The following is a 20,786-nucleotide window of genomic DNA, read 5'->3' as shown; positions in this document are numbered from 1 at the left end:
TTTAGAGTAGTACCTATTTAACAAATTGATACATCTGTAGTTTTCTGGCTATTTTGTATCTCCTTTTTTGAATAGTAGAATTACTTCGCCCGTTCTCCATTTTCCCGGCATTTTATTGTGTTTTATAATTTTTTTAATTAATGTTGTTAATTGTTTTGTCATTACTGCTCCACAATACTTCAGTAATTCGTTTGGTATTGCGTCTTTATCTTCAGCTTTTCTGTTCTTCAGCTTCTCAAGTGTTTTTCGAACTTCCTATATACATACTTATATTAACTTCTTCATTTGTGGTAATTTATGGTTCTAGCACTATTTGTTCTTCCTCTACATTATAGAGCTTTTTTAAATAGGTAGTCAATCCATGTATCCTTTTCTATGTGTTTTGGTTCTATTAGTTCCTTCACCTCAGTTCTTTAACCTATTATAAAGAGCCATATTTTATCTCCTTTTGCAGATCATAAAAATCATGTCCCATGTCTTTCGAAAAACGTTCCCAGTGATCATTTTTTATTCTTCTTATAAGTGAATGTGTTTCCTTTCTTATTGTCTTATAATTATCGTATTCCTCTTGTGTCTTGGTTGACAAGTATTTTAGGTAAGCCTTTTCTTTTCTTTACATTTTTCCTTCACTTCTGTACAACACCATGGAGTTCTTTGCCTTGGGAGCGATTTATTTTTATTAATGTGTCTTTCGCCAAGAACTTCCTTGGCTGAGGCTAAGATATTATTAGACCTAATTTTTGCCCAGCTTTCTTCGACTCCGTCACTTTCTGTGATATATATATATATATATATATATATATATATATATATATATATATATATATATATAATAGTGTACTTTAAGGCCCCAGTTTGGTCTATACCCAAAAATAGAGAAATTTATATATATATATATATATATATATATATATATAATATATATTTTAAATTATTATAAGTGTTTCCTAATCATTTAGAGTTTAGAGAGTACAGTAAAAAACAATATATTAATTTTTAGTATGAGTTCCTGGGATGTCGCTAGGCTAACAGTAAGGCTCGGGGATCACAATATCAAATCCAACTCTGAAACAAGACATATTGAAAAACGAGTTAAGAGAGTCGTCAGACATAGAGGATTTGATTCTAGGACCTTAGTAAGTAAAAAATGAAGAAAAATTGAAACATTTAAGTAACATAAAAAGTAATTTCCAGTACAATGATATTGCAATCTTGACCTTGGATAGTCCAGTGGATTTTAACCAGCAAATTAGATCAGTTTGTCTTCCCACCAGCAGTACCGATCCCACAGGGAAAACTGGGACAGTTATAGGATGGGGAAGTTTAAGAGAAAGTAAGTAAAAGAGCAAATGAAGTAATTCATGTGTATTTCTTTTACTGTCATTTATGTTATTACCTGTCAGATAAATGTGACTTATAAAGTATCATCATCATTCTCCTTGCCTTATCTCTATACTTGTGACTTATAAAGTATCATGTGTATTAATACAGATTTTATTGTATTTCTCTGGTTTTAGTTAGATCATTTAGCTACACACACCCAAACTTATATGGAATCACCATTTATTTCAAAGCAATATTTATTTCTTTTGAAAAAACTTGTTATTATTGCGAAGAATAAAGATTTTTATTGAAAATAAACAAATCGATAAGACAATTAGATAGTACAGCTCGGTACGGTATAGGTTATTTGCTTGAGTTCCAAATTAAACGAAAATAAATAAACTAACTTTTCCGTCCAAAAACGAAAATATGCCTCATGTGGGGTTATAGAACTTACAACGGGGAAAGATATTGGTCTTGTGGAGAAAGTATAATGTTCTCAGAGGGACATAGCTGTAGAGCTATGCGTAGCACAGGGCGTTCTGTCCAAAACCTATGCTAGGTAACAGGAACTAGGAAAGCTTAAAAATAAAGCAAGAGAAAGTCGCCAAAAAGCGATAACAGCTCGCCACGATCGTTTAATTGTCCAATCAGCATGGAAAACATTTAACGACTTCTCACCTGCAGCTTCAAAGGCAGCTTTTGGAAGCTACAGGTGTACCTTTTTCAGTTGAAACGATAAGAAGAAGAGTTCGTGCCAAGAAGTACACAGCAGGAGACAGTTATGAGTTCCCGAGTTATCAGGGCAGTACAAGATTGATCGCCTAAATTGATGTCTTCACCAACAAAACTGGAACATTGAGAATTGACAAAATGTGCTATTTTCAGAAAAAGTCAGGATTGGTGTAAAATCAGATGACCCACGGAATCGTATACTTAGAGGTCGAAGAAGAAAAGTAAAAACTAAAACTGTTAGATCTGTTCACAAATATACAAGGGAAAGTATAATGTTCTGTAGAGGAATTGTGATCCGTAAAAAACTCCTTTAATTTTCATCCAATCAACTTTAACTGCTCACAGGTATGTTGATAACCCGTAGTTGGGCTCTGGAGAGACGACACAGGAGAAAATTTAATTTGCATGCATGATAATGGACTTCCACATACCATTAGAGTGACTAGAGACATCATTGAAGCAGAAAGTATCCCCTGTTTGGAGTGGACTGCTTGCTCACCCGAGCTTAACCCTACAGGGTGATTGATTAGTGGGGTAAAGCTCAATAGATACACTATAGTAATAGATAGCAATAAAAGTTAATAACAAAAATTTTAGCCACCTTTGAGCTTCACATTACAAAATTAGTTAGTAGAATGTTACAAGGTGTTCGATAACACAGTGGCAGACTAAACTTATGTTTTTTTAAATGGAATACCCTATATTTTATGTTAAATTCGAAATCCTGTTAACTTCTCCATCACAAAAATATAAAGATTTGTTATGTTATACAGGGTATTTACAAAGTTACATATAACCAGTTTTTAATGAAAATCGTAACAAGTTTAACTCCCTGTATAAATAAAAATAAGCAAAACAGCAATGGTTTAGTAATGCCATATTGTTTTTCGTATTGTCAAAATTTTTAAGAATCATTGATGTTGCTAATTTTCTTTATATAAAATACAGGGTGAGTCAAAACGCAAGTACATTATTTTCTCGGTAATTTTAAATGGAACGCCCTGTATTTTATATTACAATTGAAAAGGACTATCACCGTACTTTAATTTTTATATAACATTCCCTATGTCTAAATTTATTAGTTTTCGAGATATTTTCATTTTTCAATGGACCAATAGCGTGGCCACCCAAATCACCAGAATTTAATAAACTGGACTGATTTTTTTGGGGTTACGTTAATGATGAAGTTTATAAAATTCCTCCAATAACAAGGGATGAGATGAAAAATAGAATGCAAAGTGTATTTCGATGCCTTAATTTACAAATGCTTCGTAGAGTAAGTAGCTCATTCAATGATCGTTTTTATGCGTGCATAAATGTGTTAGGAGGTAATTTTGAACACCTTATGTAATTAAATATTAAAAATATTTGTCATTTGGGTTAAATCTTATTATTTTGAGGTCTAGAATCTACAACTCAGAGATTGGACATTCTAATGAATTTTAATGAATCACCCTGTATATTTATATTCTTTATATCCTAACAACGTTTAATTATTTATTAATATCTAAATCACTTTTCTAAATATTTTTCTAAATCTAAATATTTTTTCACAGAAGTAGGTATGTAAAATCAATGTCAATAGCCGTTAGCATATATGCATGTATCGCCACTAAAAAAGATAGCTGGTTTCAACACGCTGGTGTCCGAATCTGTTAATATTTGTAAATGTACTGTTTTTCCAAACCCTAACTAATTTCAACACCTTGGTGTTTACACACGCTAGCATCTGTAAATGTCCTGTTTTTAAAACCCTAACTGATTTCAACACCCTGGTGTCTACACACGCTAGCATCTGTAAATGTACTGTTTTTCCAAACCCTAACTGATTTCAACACCCTGGTGTCTACACACGCTAGCATCTGTAAATATGCTACCGGGACCCCGTTTTCCTTCAATCTTACCCTGGATGATCAGTTGCGCGAGGCGGTACTTTTCGTTTCTCATTATGTGTCCCAGGTAGCTAACTTTTCTGACTTTCATGATTTTCAGCAGTTCCCTATCTGTACCTATTCTCCTCAGAACATCTTCGTTGGTGGTGTGGGTTGTCCAAGGTATTTTCAAGATTCTTCTATAAAGCTAGAGTTCAAAGGCTTCTAACTTGTTCATCAGTGTTGTGTTGAGTGTCCAGGCCTCCGTTCCATACAAAAGTATTGACCACACATAGCAATGCAGAAAACGACATCTAAGGCTGATACTAATGCTACTGTTACAAAATAAGCTTTTCATTTTGATAAACCCCTGTCGGGCTATCTCTATTCTCGCCCTTACTTCTTGTTTATAATCAAGTTGATTGTTGAACCAGCAACCAAGATATTTGTATTGGCTTACGTATTCCAGCTGTTGGTGTTTCACATATATTGGAAGAGGTAAATTTTTGTTCCTTGATATTTTCATAACTTTGGTTTTCGCAGTATTGATCTTCATCCCCATTTTTTCACAACTCTCAGTAACCCTATCCAACAGTATCTGCAGACTATGGTCCGAATCAGTCATTAATACCGTGTCATCTGCATAGCGGATGTTATTTACTCTTTGACCGTTTATCCTGATTCCTTCTAAAGAGTGCTATAAAGCGTTCGCAAATATTACCTCAGAGTAGACGTTAAACAGTATGGGTGATAACACACAACCCTGTCTAACACCTTGTTGTATTTCAATTGGCCTCGACGTGTTACCATTAGTCTTTATGATTGCTGTCTGATTCCAATAAATAGCCTCTATAATTTTAGAATCTCTTTTGTTGACTCCGATGTCGTTCAATCTTTCTATTAAGGTCTTATGCTTCACCCTATTGAACGCTTTCTCAAAAGCTATAAAACAGACAAAAAGGTCTGCTTGCTGATCTTTGCATCTTTGTGCCAGAGTTTGAAGACAGAATATTGCTTCTCGTGTCCCCAAACCTTTTCTGAAGCCAAATTGTTCTTGACCGGTGATCTCGTCACATCTTTTATATATTGTGTTCTGTATGATTCGCAAGAAAAGCTTCAGAATGTTATTTAATAGACTTATAAGGCGGAAGTCCTGGCATAATTTGGCGTTCTTCTTTTTAGGCAGTGGTATGAAGACGGATTCAAGCCATGTTTTAGGGATCGCCCCTGTATTGTAAACATTATTAAATAGTCCAAGAAGAAGGTCTAAGTTTTCCTCTTTGATTAACTTCAATAGCTCAGCTGGTATTTCATCTTTTCCTACAGATTTGTTGTTTTTTAGTTGACGTAGAGCATATTCCAATTCGGACTTTAGTATTGGAGGACCTTCCGACCTTCGTCGTTTTCTTTATTTAATGTAGGAGGTTCTCTGAAGTCATAGAAGAGTTCCTTTATATAGTCTTCCCACATGTTTATTTGTTCTTCAGGGCTTGAAATCAGTTTGCCTTCTGCGTTGATTAGATTATTTCGTCCTTGTGAGTATGTCGTGTCTGTGAATTCCTTGAGTTTCTGATGAAGATGGAAGTTATCATGTTTTTTATATAAGTTTTCGATCTCTTCACATTGTTCTGTTATCCATTTTTTTTTTTTGCAATTTTTATTTTTTTTAATGGTTCTATTTATTGCTTTGTACATTGCTTTGTGCTGTTTGCATTTTCTTCTTTCATCCATTAAATCCAATATTTTCCTCTGTCATCCATCTTTGCTTCCGTGGTCGTTGTTCTGTTATTATTTCGGTTGCCGTTGCAAGGGCGTGTCTGATTTCCTCCCAGTTTTGTTCTACAGTATGTCCCTGTAAGTTGTATCCATATGGACAACTTTTTTATTATTAATTTTACGAAAAAAAGTTATTCCTCATAAAAAGCTCTGAATGGTCCAAAACCTAAGATTCAATCATCAAATATCAAATTTTTTGAATATTATACGAGGTATGTCAAAAAGTTTGAATTTCACTCAAGAGTAAAGTAGCTTTATTTGTCACAATATTGAAAATTGCTATTATGAAAAGTTGTTTGGAATTAAAAACTATATTCTAGTATGCAATTACATTCTTCTAATTGAAAAAAAAATGTTTTGAAAAATTATGGATAACTCACATTAATTTCGGTTATTTCAATTCAGATAACTCTTTTATTATTAATTTTACGGAAAAAAGTGATACTTAATAAAAAGTTCTGCATGGTATAAAACCTAAAATACAACCATCTTATATAAAATTTTATCAATTTTATACGAGGTGGGTCAAAAAAGATAAATTTAGATCAAATTAAAGTACCTTTATAGTTCAGAATATTTCAATTAGACGAATGTAATTATATAATGAAACATAGTTTTTAATTCTAAATAACTTTTTATAATAACAATTTTCGATATTGTGACAAATAAAGGTATTTTACTCTTGAGCGAAATTCATATTTTTTGACATACCTCGTAAAAAATTGATAAAATTTGACATAAGATGGTTGTATTTTAGGTTTCAGATCATGCAGAACTTTTTAATAAGAATCACTTTTTTTCGTAAAATTAATAATAAAAGAGTTATTAGAATAATTGAAATAACTGAAATAATGTTACGTTATCCACAATTCTTCAAAAAAAAAATTTCAATTAGAAGGATGTAATTGCATATTAGAATATAGTTTTTAATTCCAAACAACTTTTCATAATAGCAGTTTTCAATATTGTGAAAGATAAAGCTACTTTACTCTTGAGTGAAATTCAAACTTTTTGACATACCTCGTATAATATTCATAAAATTTGATATTTGATGATTGAATCTTAGGTTTTGGACCATGCAGAGCTTTTTATGAAGAATAACTTTTTTTCGTAAAATTAATAATAAAAAAGTTTTCCATATGGATACAACTTCAGGGACATACTGTATATCTTGTGCTCTGTCATCTTTGTTGGTAATTTCTTACCCTGGTCATACTGCATCTAATTGGCTTATTGTAGATCTTAAAATCAACTATGACACAAGTCCTCAGGATGGAGCAGACCTGCTATACAGTATGCGCCACCCTACTAGATACATAAGAACATTGAGCTATTACAGTCCTGGACCGTTCACTTGTTGCAATGTCAATTTTCATGTCTCGTAACGTTTAGAAGTCTGAAAGTGTATAGAAACTAAATATTAACAAAGAAAGTTGACAAATAATATCTAGATCAGCTGTATTTGACGTTTATAGTTGTCATTTTGTTAAAGTTGTAAAAGTTTTAAAGTATTGTAATATTCTTGGTGTTTGAATAAAGTTATTTTAAAGCAGAGTAACAATACTATTAATTAATGTATTTTTTGTATGGAAAAACAAGTATTTTGAATAGTTTCTTGACAGTAACATGACAGGGATGAAAGTCACATTTGAGAACGGACCGGATCAGCCCATAAGCATAGCAATTAGGTACCTACCCATGCATCAAGTAGCGTGGCGATTACTCTATATTAGCACTAGGTTAACACATGATGGACCTTTTATTTGATCCTGGTAGAACCAAGGATCTTGTCTCAAGGCAAAATTGAAACCTCCCATAGCAATAATAAGGTCTGTGGAATATCTCTTTGTCTGCTGAAGATTCGCTTGCAATCCTTGATGATTGCTTTTTAATAACCATAAAATTAATTGCAAATGAGGATCTCTAATATGTTTATCCATTACTTAAATTCCATTTAACGCTTTTAGGTGGACCACAGCCAGCCGTTTTGCAAGAAGTCAATATTCCAATTTGGAACAATCTAAACTGCAAGTCCAAGTATGGTCCTGCTGCTCCTGGAGGTATTGTTGAGCATATGCTGTGTGCTGGTGAAGCTAACAGAGACTCCTGTAGTGTAAGTATGTTCCTGATTTAGAGTTCCAGAAAGATCACTTCTTATGCTTAATGGGAAGTTCGAAAATAATATCTGTGATGTAGTTTGTGAATACACAAAAAAGATTTAACCCTGTTAGGAAATAAAACGCTTACTTTATCTCGTAAGGCCGTTCAAACAACTCAGCTCCTGGTTTGGACCACGTCACTTACGATATGATCTGGTATTTATCTAGCAGGGCAAAATTATTTATACTTGAGATGTTTAATGAAATTTGGTTACAAAACGGCACTATTGAGAAATGGAAACAAATTATAGTAATCCCAATACTCAAACATCAAAAAAAATCCCAACCATGCTGACTCTTACCGCCCTATTTCCTTACTATCATGTATTTGTAAAACATTTGAGCGTATCATTAAACACAGACTTGAATTTCATCTATATTCTAACTCTTATTTGCCTGCACGACAATTTGGATTCAGAAAAGGTTTCGGTACTATAGATGCAGATGCAGTATCCCATTTGGTTCTAGATATTCAGTTGTAGTTATGTTATTCGAATAATCAGTACTTAGGAGCAGGTTTTCTCGACATTAAAGGTGCCTATGATTGTGTAGATACATTAATATTGCGGGAAAAACTATTAAATGTAGAAATTCCTCCTAGAATTTGCAATATGTTATGCCAAATGGTATCGGATAGAGAAATATATATTAGGTAAGGTCGGTTAACAACTCATTAATAGGCCCCCGTTTAGCTTCGGTGGGTTTACCACAGGGCTCCGTCACGTCTCCTCTTCTTTTTAACATATATACTAGTACTAGAGAAATGCATCTAAACTAACAATTATAACATCATACAATATGCTGATGACTTTGTCATATATAACACAGAAAAAAATCTCGAAGAATGTACACAGAATCTGAAGTTAAACATAAATGCATTCATAGCAAAATTTAATTCAATTGGTTTTTCACTATCAACAGAAAAATCAAATATTATGTTTTTTACAAGGCACAATACACCACAAATAGATAATATCAGCATTAATGAAATGAACATTCCTATTGCAAATATAGTAACTTAACTCGGCATTATTTTAGACAAGAAACTAAAGTGGAAACCATTCATTAACAAAATAGAAACAACAATTAGCAAAGGAATAAACTTTCTAAAACTTATTCAAAAAACATGGTGGGGATCAGACTCACAAACATGTTTAATGTTTTATAAGTCCTTCATCAGGTCAGTTTTGGACTACGGGTGTCTTTTCTATGGATCGGCTAGTTTGTACATTTTAAAACGACTAGAGGTGATACAAAACGATGCTTTAAGACTGTGTTTGGGGGCTATGTGCTCTACCTCTAATGAACCTTTGCGAGCGGAAGCTTTGGAACCTCCTTTAGATCTCCGAAGACAAATGTTAGCGGAAAAATTTGTTCTAAAATTATATATAAAAGACCCGAGTTTGATCCATAAAATTTCTATGTTAAACACTTTCGATCTAACAATAAAGTATTGGTCAAAAAAGCCGTCTCCCACTTTATGCACAGCTTTTCGAAATACTTGTAATATTAGAAAGTTGATTCATCCATTTGCTCTAACTTATTTCCAGCTTTTCAACAAGTTGTTTCTCAATACCTTCACCCATTTCGTCTATTCTTCTGCTAACAGTATTGTTACGGAGTGGCATAGCTTTTACATTTTTGTCATCTTTTTCAAGAACTATTTTAAGAAATGCTGTTATTGTCGGTTTTAGCGATGAATAAAGATATTTTGATAACTAGCCTCAAAAATATGATTATTAGATGAAGTATGAGCACTAAATAGAGACAAATGTTTTTCACAGAAATCTAGCATTTCATTTAAATAACCCATAGCGAAATGGTTAACTCGTATCGAGCCCATATACGAATTGCCCCCCTTAACTATCATAGGGCCCCCCTGTGGAGCGTGGGCCCCACGTTGGGAAACACTGTTCTAGATCTAATACGTCTTTGGTCTTTTATATCTAGTAAATGCGAAACAATTACTAATTTCTTATTAGATCTACTAGCACTACTATTATATTATAATATGCAACAGATTTTATTTATCCGAAATAAAGGGACACGGGGCATTTCGGATAACCACAGTTTCAGTAAAAAAACTGACGTTCAAAATAAAAAAAGAGGTACCTAATTAAATTAAAAAAACACTTTTAGTGTAATACATACAATGCAATTTAGTTAATAAATATGTAGAATTTTATTTAACTTTTGTATGTTGGATATTTAGATTTTTCCCTACGGGTACTTTTTGTAGTTTTTTTACTCATCCTGAACACAAAAGGTCGTAAACAATAATTCTAGTTGTTGATCGTTTTCGAGTTATAAATTAATTAAAGTTTTAAAGGCTCAAAAATAATCATTACCAAACCTAAAGATTAAAAATAGAGATTAGCAAATATCGAAATTGAAGTTCAAACATTGTTCTCTTCTTCTTCTTCTTAGCGTTCTATCGTCCACGTTTGGACATAGGCCTCTTCCAACTCCGTCCATCGGTCTCTATTAGCGTTGCACAAGTTTGACTTGAATGTTTGAACTTGACTTGAGTTTGACTTAATTTCAAGTCAAACTCAAGTCAATCCCTCTAACAAATAATTCAAGTCGAGTCAAACTGGTCAATCGTAGACGTTTGAAAATTCAAACTGTTTGTCAAACTAGTTTGAAAGAGTTTGAAAAATAATTTATTTAGTAGATATACTTTTTTGTCGAGATTGACATGTTAGTTTCCAATTAAGATAAGAAAATTAATCATACAATGAGTGCCCCATAAAAGTATTTTGATACAGGAGGCGATTATAATCAAAATAGGGTAAATTTTTTGAAAATGATTCCTGTATGCTTAGAATTGCTTGCTGGCAAGTTTCGTTTATCGATATACCTTTTTATATTTGAGTGTTACAAGATAAAACAAAGAATTCGTTGGATAGTTTTTTTATCATACCTAGTGTAATTTAATCTACTTTGGAAGCTTTCAATTATTACGTAACACACGTTGGGGGAAGGGGCCCTGTAAAACGTTACGGCGCGTTATACGGGGGAGGGGGGTTTGAACAACGCATTACGTAACATTGTTTTTTAACTTAAATATAAAAAACTACGGAATCACAAACTCTTAACTTTTCAACTTTCGTTTATATTTTACATAGAACCCCTGGATTGTATTATATTGCCCCCTCACGCTCCGCTCATGTTACAATAGGACAATAGTATTCAAGTGAAAAAATCTAAAAATTTGTATTAACGAGATCAAGCACAGTAACACGTGTTTGCAATAAATAGCTGGACCTTTCTTCACAACAAAGGATGAAAAGATACATATGGGTTAAAGAGGTTGTAAGAGCTTCAAAAATTGCGTTTCGTAATACTTGAACGGCCCCTTTAATAAAAATTGATGAAGGAACAACAAAATATTATATTTTTGATAGAGTAGGTTTAATGAATTTTTTGCGACTTTGCAATGTCGTCTTAAAGAATTAATTCACTATTTGTCATTTTATAACGCTGTTCTTTATTTTTACATAATACAAGTATGCAGATTTTTCTCTTAATTTTTGCACTGGGAATACCTACCTTCTCAGACTCAATTTGATCTGGTACTTATTCTTAGCCGAAAAATATTCAAGTTCAGATATTATTTAACAAAGCACACACTTCAAAACGAACGTAATAAACAAGCCAAGCATATGGGTACAGTGGAACCTCGATAACTCGGATTAATCGGGACCACGACCGATCCGGGTTATCGAAAATCCGAGATAGCCGGAGAATATGGTAAAAATTAATAAAATACGGTATACTTACAGATAAACTCCGTTAGAATTGAAATAACATGAAATATTTTTATAAATATGCACAGTACATATTACCTACTCATTACAATTCTAAAAAAACACCAAACCCAAACAATACAAGACACACAATACTAAAGACCATTGTTTATAAAAGAATTTTTTAAATAGTCTTTCCTAAACAATGCTGACAGTTTGAAATAAAAAGGAATAGATACTACAGACAGCTGGCTGTTGTTTCTGCGGCGTGTACTATGAGTAATTTTTAATCTCGTGTTCAAATTACACACATAAGTACACGACACAGAGAGTCTAGACACATTATCTCTCAAATATTATATTACATACACTTTTATTGTTGAAAGGATTGTCTGATAATTAACTATTTTGATTGGAAATAAGCCACAATTAAATTGAAAAATACAAAATATTGAAAATCAAAATGTTTATCTGATGAAAATCGGTCCGGGTTAGCCGGACTTCCGGGTTATCGGGGGCCGACTTATCGGGGTTCCACTGTACTTCTTAATAATATGAACTACAAACTAATTTGCGGAGTAGCAGATTCAGACCTATCCAAATAAGTCAAAACAAAAGTCGGTATGCTCTCAATTAGAATTGGAAATAAACACGTTGCACAATATGATATTCAAACTTCAAACTGTTTGAAGAAGTTTGATTTCAAGTCAAACCTAAAGATATTGAAATCAAGTCAAGTCAAACTTTTTTACAAAAAAAGTTTGGTTTTCAAGTAAAGTTTGTTGAATAAAATCAAACTAGTTTGACTTGATGCATCTCTAGTCTCTATCCTGAGCAACATATATCCAATTTGTTCCGGCTACTTTTTTAATATCATCAACCCACCTGATATGTGGTCTTCTTCTCGTACGTTTACTTTCGTAAAGTCTCCAGTGTTGTACCGTTGCATTCCAACGTTGGTCTTTTTGTCTAGCAGTGTGGCCTGCGAAGCTCCATTTAAGTTTGGCAACTTTTGTTGTTATGTCCTCGACTTTTGTTTTTGATCTTACCCAGTCGTTCCTCTTTTTATCTGACAGTCGTAGGTATACCTAACATTGCTCTTTCCATTGCTCTTTCTGTTGTGGCTTGTGGCTAGTTAATTCATATTTACCTTGGTTAGGGCCCTGGTTTGACATCGACATCCATATGTCATGATAGGAAGGATGCACTGGTTGAACACCTTGCTCCTCAAGTATTGGGGTATTTTGCGGTTCTTAAGTATCCAACTAAGTTTTCCAAATCCTGCCCATGCCTGTCTTGCTTTTCTAGTAATTTCCGCACTTTGGTTCTCTTTGTCAAGTTTCAGGATTTGGCCTAGGTAGATATATTCCTGGACTTTTTCTATCTCACTGCCATTTATAGGTATACGTCTGGAGTCATCTGTATTTGTCATTATTTTTGTTTTTCTCATATTCATTTTTAGGCCGACGTATTGGGAGCTGCCTGTGAGTTCCTCCATCAAAATTTTGCAGTTCCAACATTGCTCTATCAGGGTTGAATCACTGCAAATCATTGGACAAAGTCTATTAAAAGAAAAGTCTTCTAAAAAGAAACTAAATCGAGTTCTAAATACGTTTTCTAAATAAAAAATCTCATTTTCATTTTGAATTCATTCACATATCCGAAAAGCAGATGTGTAACCAGGATGATCCTAAGGGGGGGTTTACATCTACTTGAAGGTCTCTGTGGGTAGGAAATAGTAATGGTGTTAAGAGTATAGAGTTTAAAGTACATCCAAAAGGGGGGTTATAACCCCCAAAACCACCCCCTGGTTACGCCTATGCCGAAAAGTATAGGGATATTTTTAATTAATTCATTTAATTCATTATTCAACTGAATTTGTACAGTTGCTCATCCCGTAGATTTTCATGAGTAAATAAACGCCAAAAGTGATAAGGAATATTTGACGAAGTTTTTAACAGGAGAGAAAAAAACTCGTAGTTTTTATACTGCAGTAAATATTCTAGTAGTGTCGATTTTTTTCTTGCTCTACAGTTCCCGTTTAGATGGTGCATTGCAAATATTGTTTTTTATCATGGAACGACAGCATTTACTTTGGAGGAGTTGAATAGGGCTGTAGGCATTCTTCTAGGTGGCATGCGGTAAACTAATTTAGCTGAGTGCATGGGAGTCTCCCAAAATATTATAAGTCGATTGTGGCGGTGTTTTTGTGAGACTGCAAGTCCTAAGGAGGGGGTTACAACTACTTGATGGTCTCTGGGGGGTATGGAATAGTAATGGTGTTAAGCGTATAGACCTCAAAATACATCCAAATGGGGGGTTATAACTCCCAAAACCACCCCCTGGTTACGCCTATGACTGCAAGTCCAGCCTAACGTCATCTAGGACGTGAGCGCGCTACATTTACAGCTCAAGGCCGATTTTTAATGTTAACCGCTAGAAAGCAACCAACAATTACAGCACCTGGGCCCTGGTTCTAATTCAAATTTCGACTGAAAACAAGTCGCTTTCAATATGGCGACGTTGAAATGCGACTGTGCGAGCCTTGTGGATTTTAGTTGAACTAACGAAATGACGTCGCAAAATAGCGACTATCGAAATTAATAGCGACTCCAAAAAAGTGGTTGATATTATAATTTCGAGTCGAAATTATTGTGACACGGATATGAATGAATGGCCGAAAGCGAGGTTAGGTTTAGTTTAGGAGATGCGTTTTGTTTGTTTCTTGCAAGGAAAACTAAAGCAAAAGGTATTAATATGGCTGGGTTTTATGGAAATTTGCTGGTTTTGAGGAATTAGATAGAATAGTATTAAATTAGAAATATAATAAATAGAATAATTATTGAGAATTTCCACAATGTGAATTATCAACTCAATGAAAGATGTAAGGTAATAATCTGGGAAAATTAGTATAAAACAAGGAAAATTATGTACCAGCTATTTTATTGCTGAACATACTGGAATCAAATCTTAAGATTTCATATAAGTACCTATTAGTAATATAGCTATGCAAAGTCCGCAGAAAGTGTGCTATTTGGTTTATAAACAAATTAGCGCTCCGAAATCTTTTTTCAATTATTGCTCTGTAACTCAGAAGATTTTATCGTTAAACCAAAAACACTCGCATAAAAATTCAATGTTATTTAATTCTGCATATAGATATTTTTTTCCGATTTCAGTCGGAGGAAATTTTCCTCGGAAAATTCGGGGTTTCCAAACCAAATCTTTAATTTTCAACTAAAATTAGTAAAAAACTAAAAATAGTAATTATTTATCAATAATTAAATAACTTGGTGACATAAATCTTTTTTGTTATCAGTGTCTTGAAGATATGAGAATTTGTATGTACAAAGAGGACCGGAATAAAAAGGTAATGGTTCAAAGATTGAAATCCTGTTGTTTATAACTCTGTCGCAAATGCTGGTCAAATTTGACCGGTCGTACCTGGAACCACTCCTCGCAATTCAATTTTTTTTCTTCGAAAAGGGCACAGAAGCCATGCCCTTTTCAACAGCATTAACTTAATTTAATTTAATCTAATATTTTCTGAGGGGTTCTATTTGTTTATAAGCCAAAAATTGTTTCTTTATAACATTCCTGAGACCGCTCAAATAGTCCAATTTCAATTCTGTAAAGTACGTTGAATAGGTATATAGTGCTTTTATAAAGGTACGAAAATCGTAGTTAATCTGGTGTATAATCTTTCTAGTTATTATTTCGACCGAAATTTTTTAATTAACATTTTAATTATTGCTAAACTATTGGTTAGATTGTCGCCGGCCTCCTGATATACAGTGCGGTGTAATAAGTGTTTCCCCCCTGTTAACTTGTTTATTTCAAGAATATAAGCAAAACGCTCAGACAGTTCGATTTTTAAACTAATCATAGTATATTATAGCATCAACGTTTCGAACTTTACGCGATCCCTCTTCAGGTGACAGACATAACTTTGATTTTTTTAAATGGAAAAGTACATCATGTGACACCTCATTTAAAAGTTTTTAAAATACTGATTACAAAAATTTAAATTCTTTACTCCTATTTGAGAGCTTAGGCGCAAAATTTCGGTCGAAATATTTTAAAATGCATTTATTTTTTTTTTCGAATTCTGAGAAAACGAATAAGTATTTTTGAAAAATTTAAACGCATAATGAAAGATTAGATTATTACGAAGGGCTGAAAGTCCCTTAGACTAAACAAAAGTTTATTTTGAATGATATATTTGAAATTAAATATTAGACTAAATTTTCTCTTTTTTTCACCCCTGTGACATATTACAGTAAACATTATAGAAGTTCTTAGGGACTCTTTACTCTCGATAATACCGTGATATTTCATTCTGCGTTTAAATTTTTCAAAAATACTTGATTAGTTTTCTCTGGATTCGAAAAAAATTAATGTATTTAAAAATAATTCGACAAAAATTTTGCGCCTACTCTCTCAAATAGGAGTAAAGTATTATAAATGTTTGAAATCAGTATTTTGAGAGCTTTTAAATGAGGTGTCACATGAAGTACTTTCCCATATTTAAAAAAATCAAAGTTATGGCTATCACCTGAAAAGGGTTCGCGTAAAGTTCGAAACGTTGATGCTATAATATACTATGGTTAGTTTAAAAATCGACCTGTCCGAGCGTTTTGCTTATATTCTTTAAATAAACAAGTTAACAGGGGGGGGGGGGTAACACTTATTCCACGATAATCTACTATAAAAAATCTTTCATATCATCAATTTATTTAATTATTGATAAATAATTACTTCCCTAAAATTTTAATTGAAAATTGCAGATTTTTTTGGAAAACTCGGATTTTCCGAATAAAATTTTTGTTGAAGGAAATAGGAAAAAAATAACTTTGTGCAGAACTAATTACGGTGAATTTTTATTTGAGTGTTTTTGGTTTAAAGAAAAAATCTTAGGAGTTACAGAGCTAAGATTTGATTTTAGCAATAAAATAGCTGGTAAATAACTTTTCCCAAAAATGGCATTTTTTCGATAATTTTCCCAGACTATTAACAAATGTTTCGCTGGTTGCGTAGCCAATAAATCCAATAAACCGGAGCGCCAACCCAAATTCTGAGCAGTGTCAACATGATAACGTTAATATCCCCAGTTGTAACTAATATCGAAATGAATAAGACTCGCTATAAATTGCGACCATCATGGCGGACTCGAAATTAAATTGCGACGTCGAAATGAATTAGAATCAGGCCCCTGAATTGGTTAGCGACTCAGGTAACCATAGGCCGTGATACTGTATGAAATCGTTTCCATGAAGCTAATCTTCACAGTCGAAAGCCATTGAGATATTCACCTATCTCCAGAGGCAATCGTGCTATATTATAGTATTATATTATATATATATATATATATATATATATATATATATATATATATATATATATATTATAATATTATAGAGTGGTACCGAGAATATCAGACTAGGATACATATGATCGACGAATCTAGATTTATATTTCATCCAGATTCTCGTCTAGTAAGAGTGTGGAGACGATCTGGAGATGTATAACGCTTAAGACATGTCCAGGAAGTTTGCATATACAGAGGTGGTACACTAATGATATGGGATGGAATTTTAATAAGTGGCAGAACGGACCTCCTTTCTCCAGATCGTTTCCTTACCTCGAAACCCTTCTTCAACCTATTGTTCGTCCGTTTGCTGATGCTGTTGGTCAAAACTTCCACCCCATGTATGATAATGCTCGTCCACATGCCGCACGCTCAGTGACATACTGACTTGCCAAAAGGTATTGATGTGTTGCCTTGGCCAGAACAATCCACCGACCTAAATCCCATCGAGCATGTAGGGGACATGTTTTAACGAAAAATTACTCCGCATGTGGGTAACATATATACGCCGTTTCGTCTGATAGAAGAATGGGCAAACGTACCTCAACAGGATATCGACAATCTCATTTTGTCTATGAACGACAGATGTAGAGCCTTAATAAACCAGGGTGAATGCCATTCTTTTTTAAATTGTTCTTAAGGGCATTCTCGTTATTTTTGACATTTCGACAAATTTTGTTGTATAGGTATTTAAATACCATAAATTACTACAACTACAAATCGATTATTATTTCTCTAAAATAATTAAAAAAGACATTACGTCTCTTTCTAAAAATATTTCTAGACTTTTCCGATGTGTGTACTTGTGTATCTCTTAAACATCAACTTTTTTCGTGAAAAAGTTTAATAGTTAATTTAAAATTTATTAATTTTTTAGGGTGACAGTGGCGGCCCCCTTATGATCAACGATGGCAAATGGGTTCAAGTTGGTATCGTCTCATGGGGCATAGGATGCGGTAAAGGACAATATCCCGGCGTCTATACCAGAGTTGAGAAATTTTTACCTTGGATTCAAAAGAACCTTAAATAAGTAGTGATATAAGGAAGTAAATATTTTCTATGAAAAAAAAGAAGTAAATTAAGTTTAAATAAATATTTATTTTTAATAATCTTAGTACATAATTAATAAAATATGTAAGGAATATTCATCTTATTTTTGACCAAGTATTTTACTAGGTTTACCAAAAAATAACTCCGCCATATCCGGTCTTAAGCCCGGTTGAGAAAGAAGGAGGGTCAAGTTGGCGGGTTAGCTCCCCAGTATCTGGAAAACAAATACAAATAAGTCTATAATCTAACAATCACAATAAAAAGCATTGGATACCTTATATTGATTGGAGATCTAAACGCAAGAACTGGAAAAAAGGATAGCAACAAAACAGTAGGCCCATATGGAGAATATGTCTTAAAAAGGAGAATGGAACGAGACTGATTGACCCATGTGACTAGTACTCGTTAAAAATATGTAAGTAATGATTTCTTTAAATTAAAAAGATACATAAATATACATCGAAGAAACGAGAATATCTAGAGGAGCCGCCTGTGGATCAGACTACCATTTGACGAGATCAAGAATTGGTGCAAATGAAAGGAATAAATTCGTTATTTCGTAAGCCTGCGACTTTAAGAAGGAATCCTGAAACAGATCAATTTATATTTTTAAATTGTGATTTTTGACATATCATACTAGTAACGTCATCCATCTGGGCGTGTGACGTAATCGAAGATTTTTTAATGAGAATAGGGGTCGTGTGCTAGCTCATTTGAAAGCTTATTCAATTCTCTATTCATAAATATAAACATTAACAAATTATTTATACAGGGTGGCCAAACATTTTATTAATTCAATTAATTGACACAAAAAGAAGAATGAATGTAATATATTTAATTTAAAATACATTTTACTGTAAGTACTATAATAATTTAAACAACCTATGGAACAACTATAAGGATCTACTACTTGAGGCAGCTAAGGAAGTATGTGGAACAATGAAAAAAATATTCAACAAAGAAACAGGCAGCGTGGTGGCCGCGTGGCCCTAAGAAATAAAAAAGCAAGTAAAAGTGAAGAAAAAAGCATGGAAACAATATCTGAAAGATAAAACAAATGAGAAGTACAACAACTATAAAAATGAAGGAAAAAAAGGTAAAAATATTAGTATGTAACACCAGGAAAGAGCTTTAATTGGTAAAAAATCGGAGATGAAATGGAAGATAGTAAAAGTAACCAAAAGCTATTCTACAGAACCCAGAAAACGATATATATATATATATATATATATATATATATATATATATATATATATATATATATATATATATATATATATATATATATATATATATATATAATGTTCTTGAACTCCTAAGTGGAGCATAGAGCTTCAGTGAAAACGCGCCATCGGGTTCTATTTTGCGCTAGGGCCTTCACCTCATTCCAAGACTTTCCTTGACTTTTTATCTCGTCCATGATGGATCTTCTCCAAGTTTGTGCTGGGCGACCTCTTATTCTCTTTCCTTGGGGATTCCACTCTAGGGCATTTTTTGCAATACTGGAACTATCTTTTCGGAGTGTGTGACCTATCCACCCCCACTTTCTGTATTTTATTTCATTTTCTACCCTCTTTTGTTGGGTCAGGTGTAGCAGATCTTCGTTTCTGATGGTGTTTGGCCAGAAAATACGAACAATTCTTCGTAGACATTTGTTAACAAAGACCTGCAATTTGTCTGTAAGGTATTTTGTCACTTTCCAGGTTTCACATCCATAGAGTAGAACAGACATAACATTTGACTGGAATATTCGGATCTTTGTCCTTGTAGTATATTCTCCAGACCTCCAAACAGGGTTAAGCATGCTGAAAGCTTGTTGAGCTTTTCGTTTCCTCATACGAATATCGTCTTCTGTACCTCCGCTTTCTGTTATGACACTTCCAAGGTACGTGAAGTTCTCCACATTTTCAATCTGCTTGTTGTCGATATTAAATAGCGTGTTGTTCCTTGCATTTATTCTCATCGACTTGGTTTTACCAATATTGATTTTTAAACCTATTTTATTGGCCTCAGTGGATAGTGTTTCCAATTGGTCGGCCACATCCTGGAACCTTTGTCCTAACAGGCAGATATCGTCGGCGTATTCCAGATCACTTAAGCGTGTGGTTAACTTCCATTGTATCACTTTTGTGTCGAAGTCTAGTTTGGAGAGAACATAGTCCAGAGCTATGTTAAACAGAAACGGAGAAAGCACACATCCCTGTCTGACTCCAGTAAGTACGTCAAATTCGTCACTGTTGACCCCATTGTGTGTCACGCTGCACGTCGCCTCAGTGTACAGTGACTTTATAATGAAAATTATTTTATGAGGAATGTTTCTTAGCTCAGAAAACGATAAGAACACAAAAAACAAGAAATATACATCATTAAAGATAAAAATGGAGAATTAATAACAGAAACAAAACAAATACTTAGTTAAAACATGGAAACAACACTTGGAAGCACTATTAACAGATATAAACCAAGACGACATTAATGAAGACGAATAGTGGAAGATAACACAGAAAACTCAATAAAAGACGTAGAACTAGAAGAAGCAATAAAGATGTTGAAGTATGGAAAAGCTCTTGGAGTGGGTAGAATAACAACAGAAATTACAAAAAACATGGAAAAATGGAGAACAGGTATTACAAACTAAAAATACTTACTTACTTACTTAGTCCTAAGAATTTCTACCTTTAGGTGTAAGGCTGGTGGAGTTGAGTTTGGTATTGTAGTCTCCATTCTTTCTGATCTTGTGTTACGTTTCTTGCAC

At 33.4% G+C, this 20,786-nt stretch overlaps 1 protein-coding gene across 1 annotated transcript in view; it reads left to right on the top strand.

Moving 5' to 3' along the window:
• The window catches only part of LOC126878710 (proclotting enzyme-like), a 76,200-nt gene extending 58,075 nt beyond the window's left edge, over positions 1–18,125 (top strand). Inside the window, exons 4-7 of the mRNA XM_050641574.1 lie at positions 1,001–1,136; positions 1,195–1,333; positions 7,673–7,818; positions 17,859–18,125. Coding sequence (XP_050497531.1) covers positions 1,001–1,136; positions 1,195–1,333; positions 7,673–7,818; positions 17,859–18,011 — 574 coding nt within the window. The 3' untranslated portion in view covers positions 18,012–18,125. The remainder of the gene's footprint in view (positions 1–1,000; positions 1,137–1,194; positions 1,334–7,672; positions 7,819–17,858) is intronic.
• Positions 18,126–20,786: the final 2,661 nt, after the last annotated feature.

The sequence above is a fragment of the Diabrotica virgifera genome, chromosome 10 (assembly GCF_917563875.1).
Source record: "Diabrotica virgifera virgifera chromosome 10, PGI_DIABVI_V3a".
NCBI classification, from domain to species: Eukaryota; Metazoa; Arthropoda; class Insecta; order Coleoptera; family Chrysomelidae; genus Diabrotica; species Diabrotica virgifera.
This window is presented reverse-complemented; position numbering and strand designations above follow the sequence as displayed.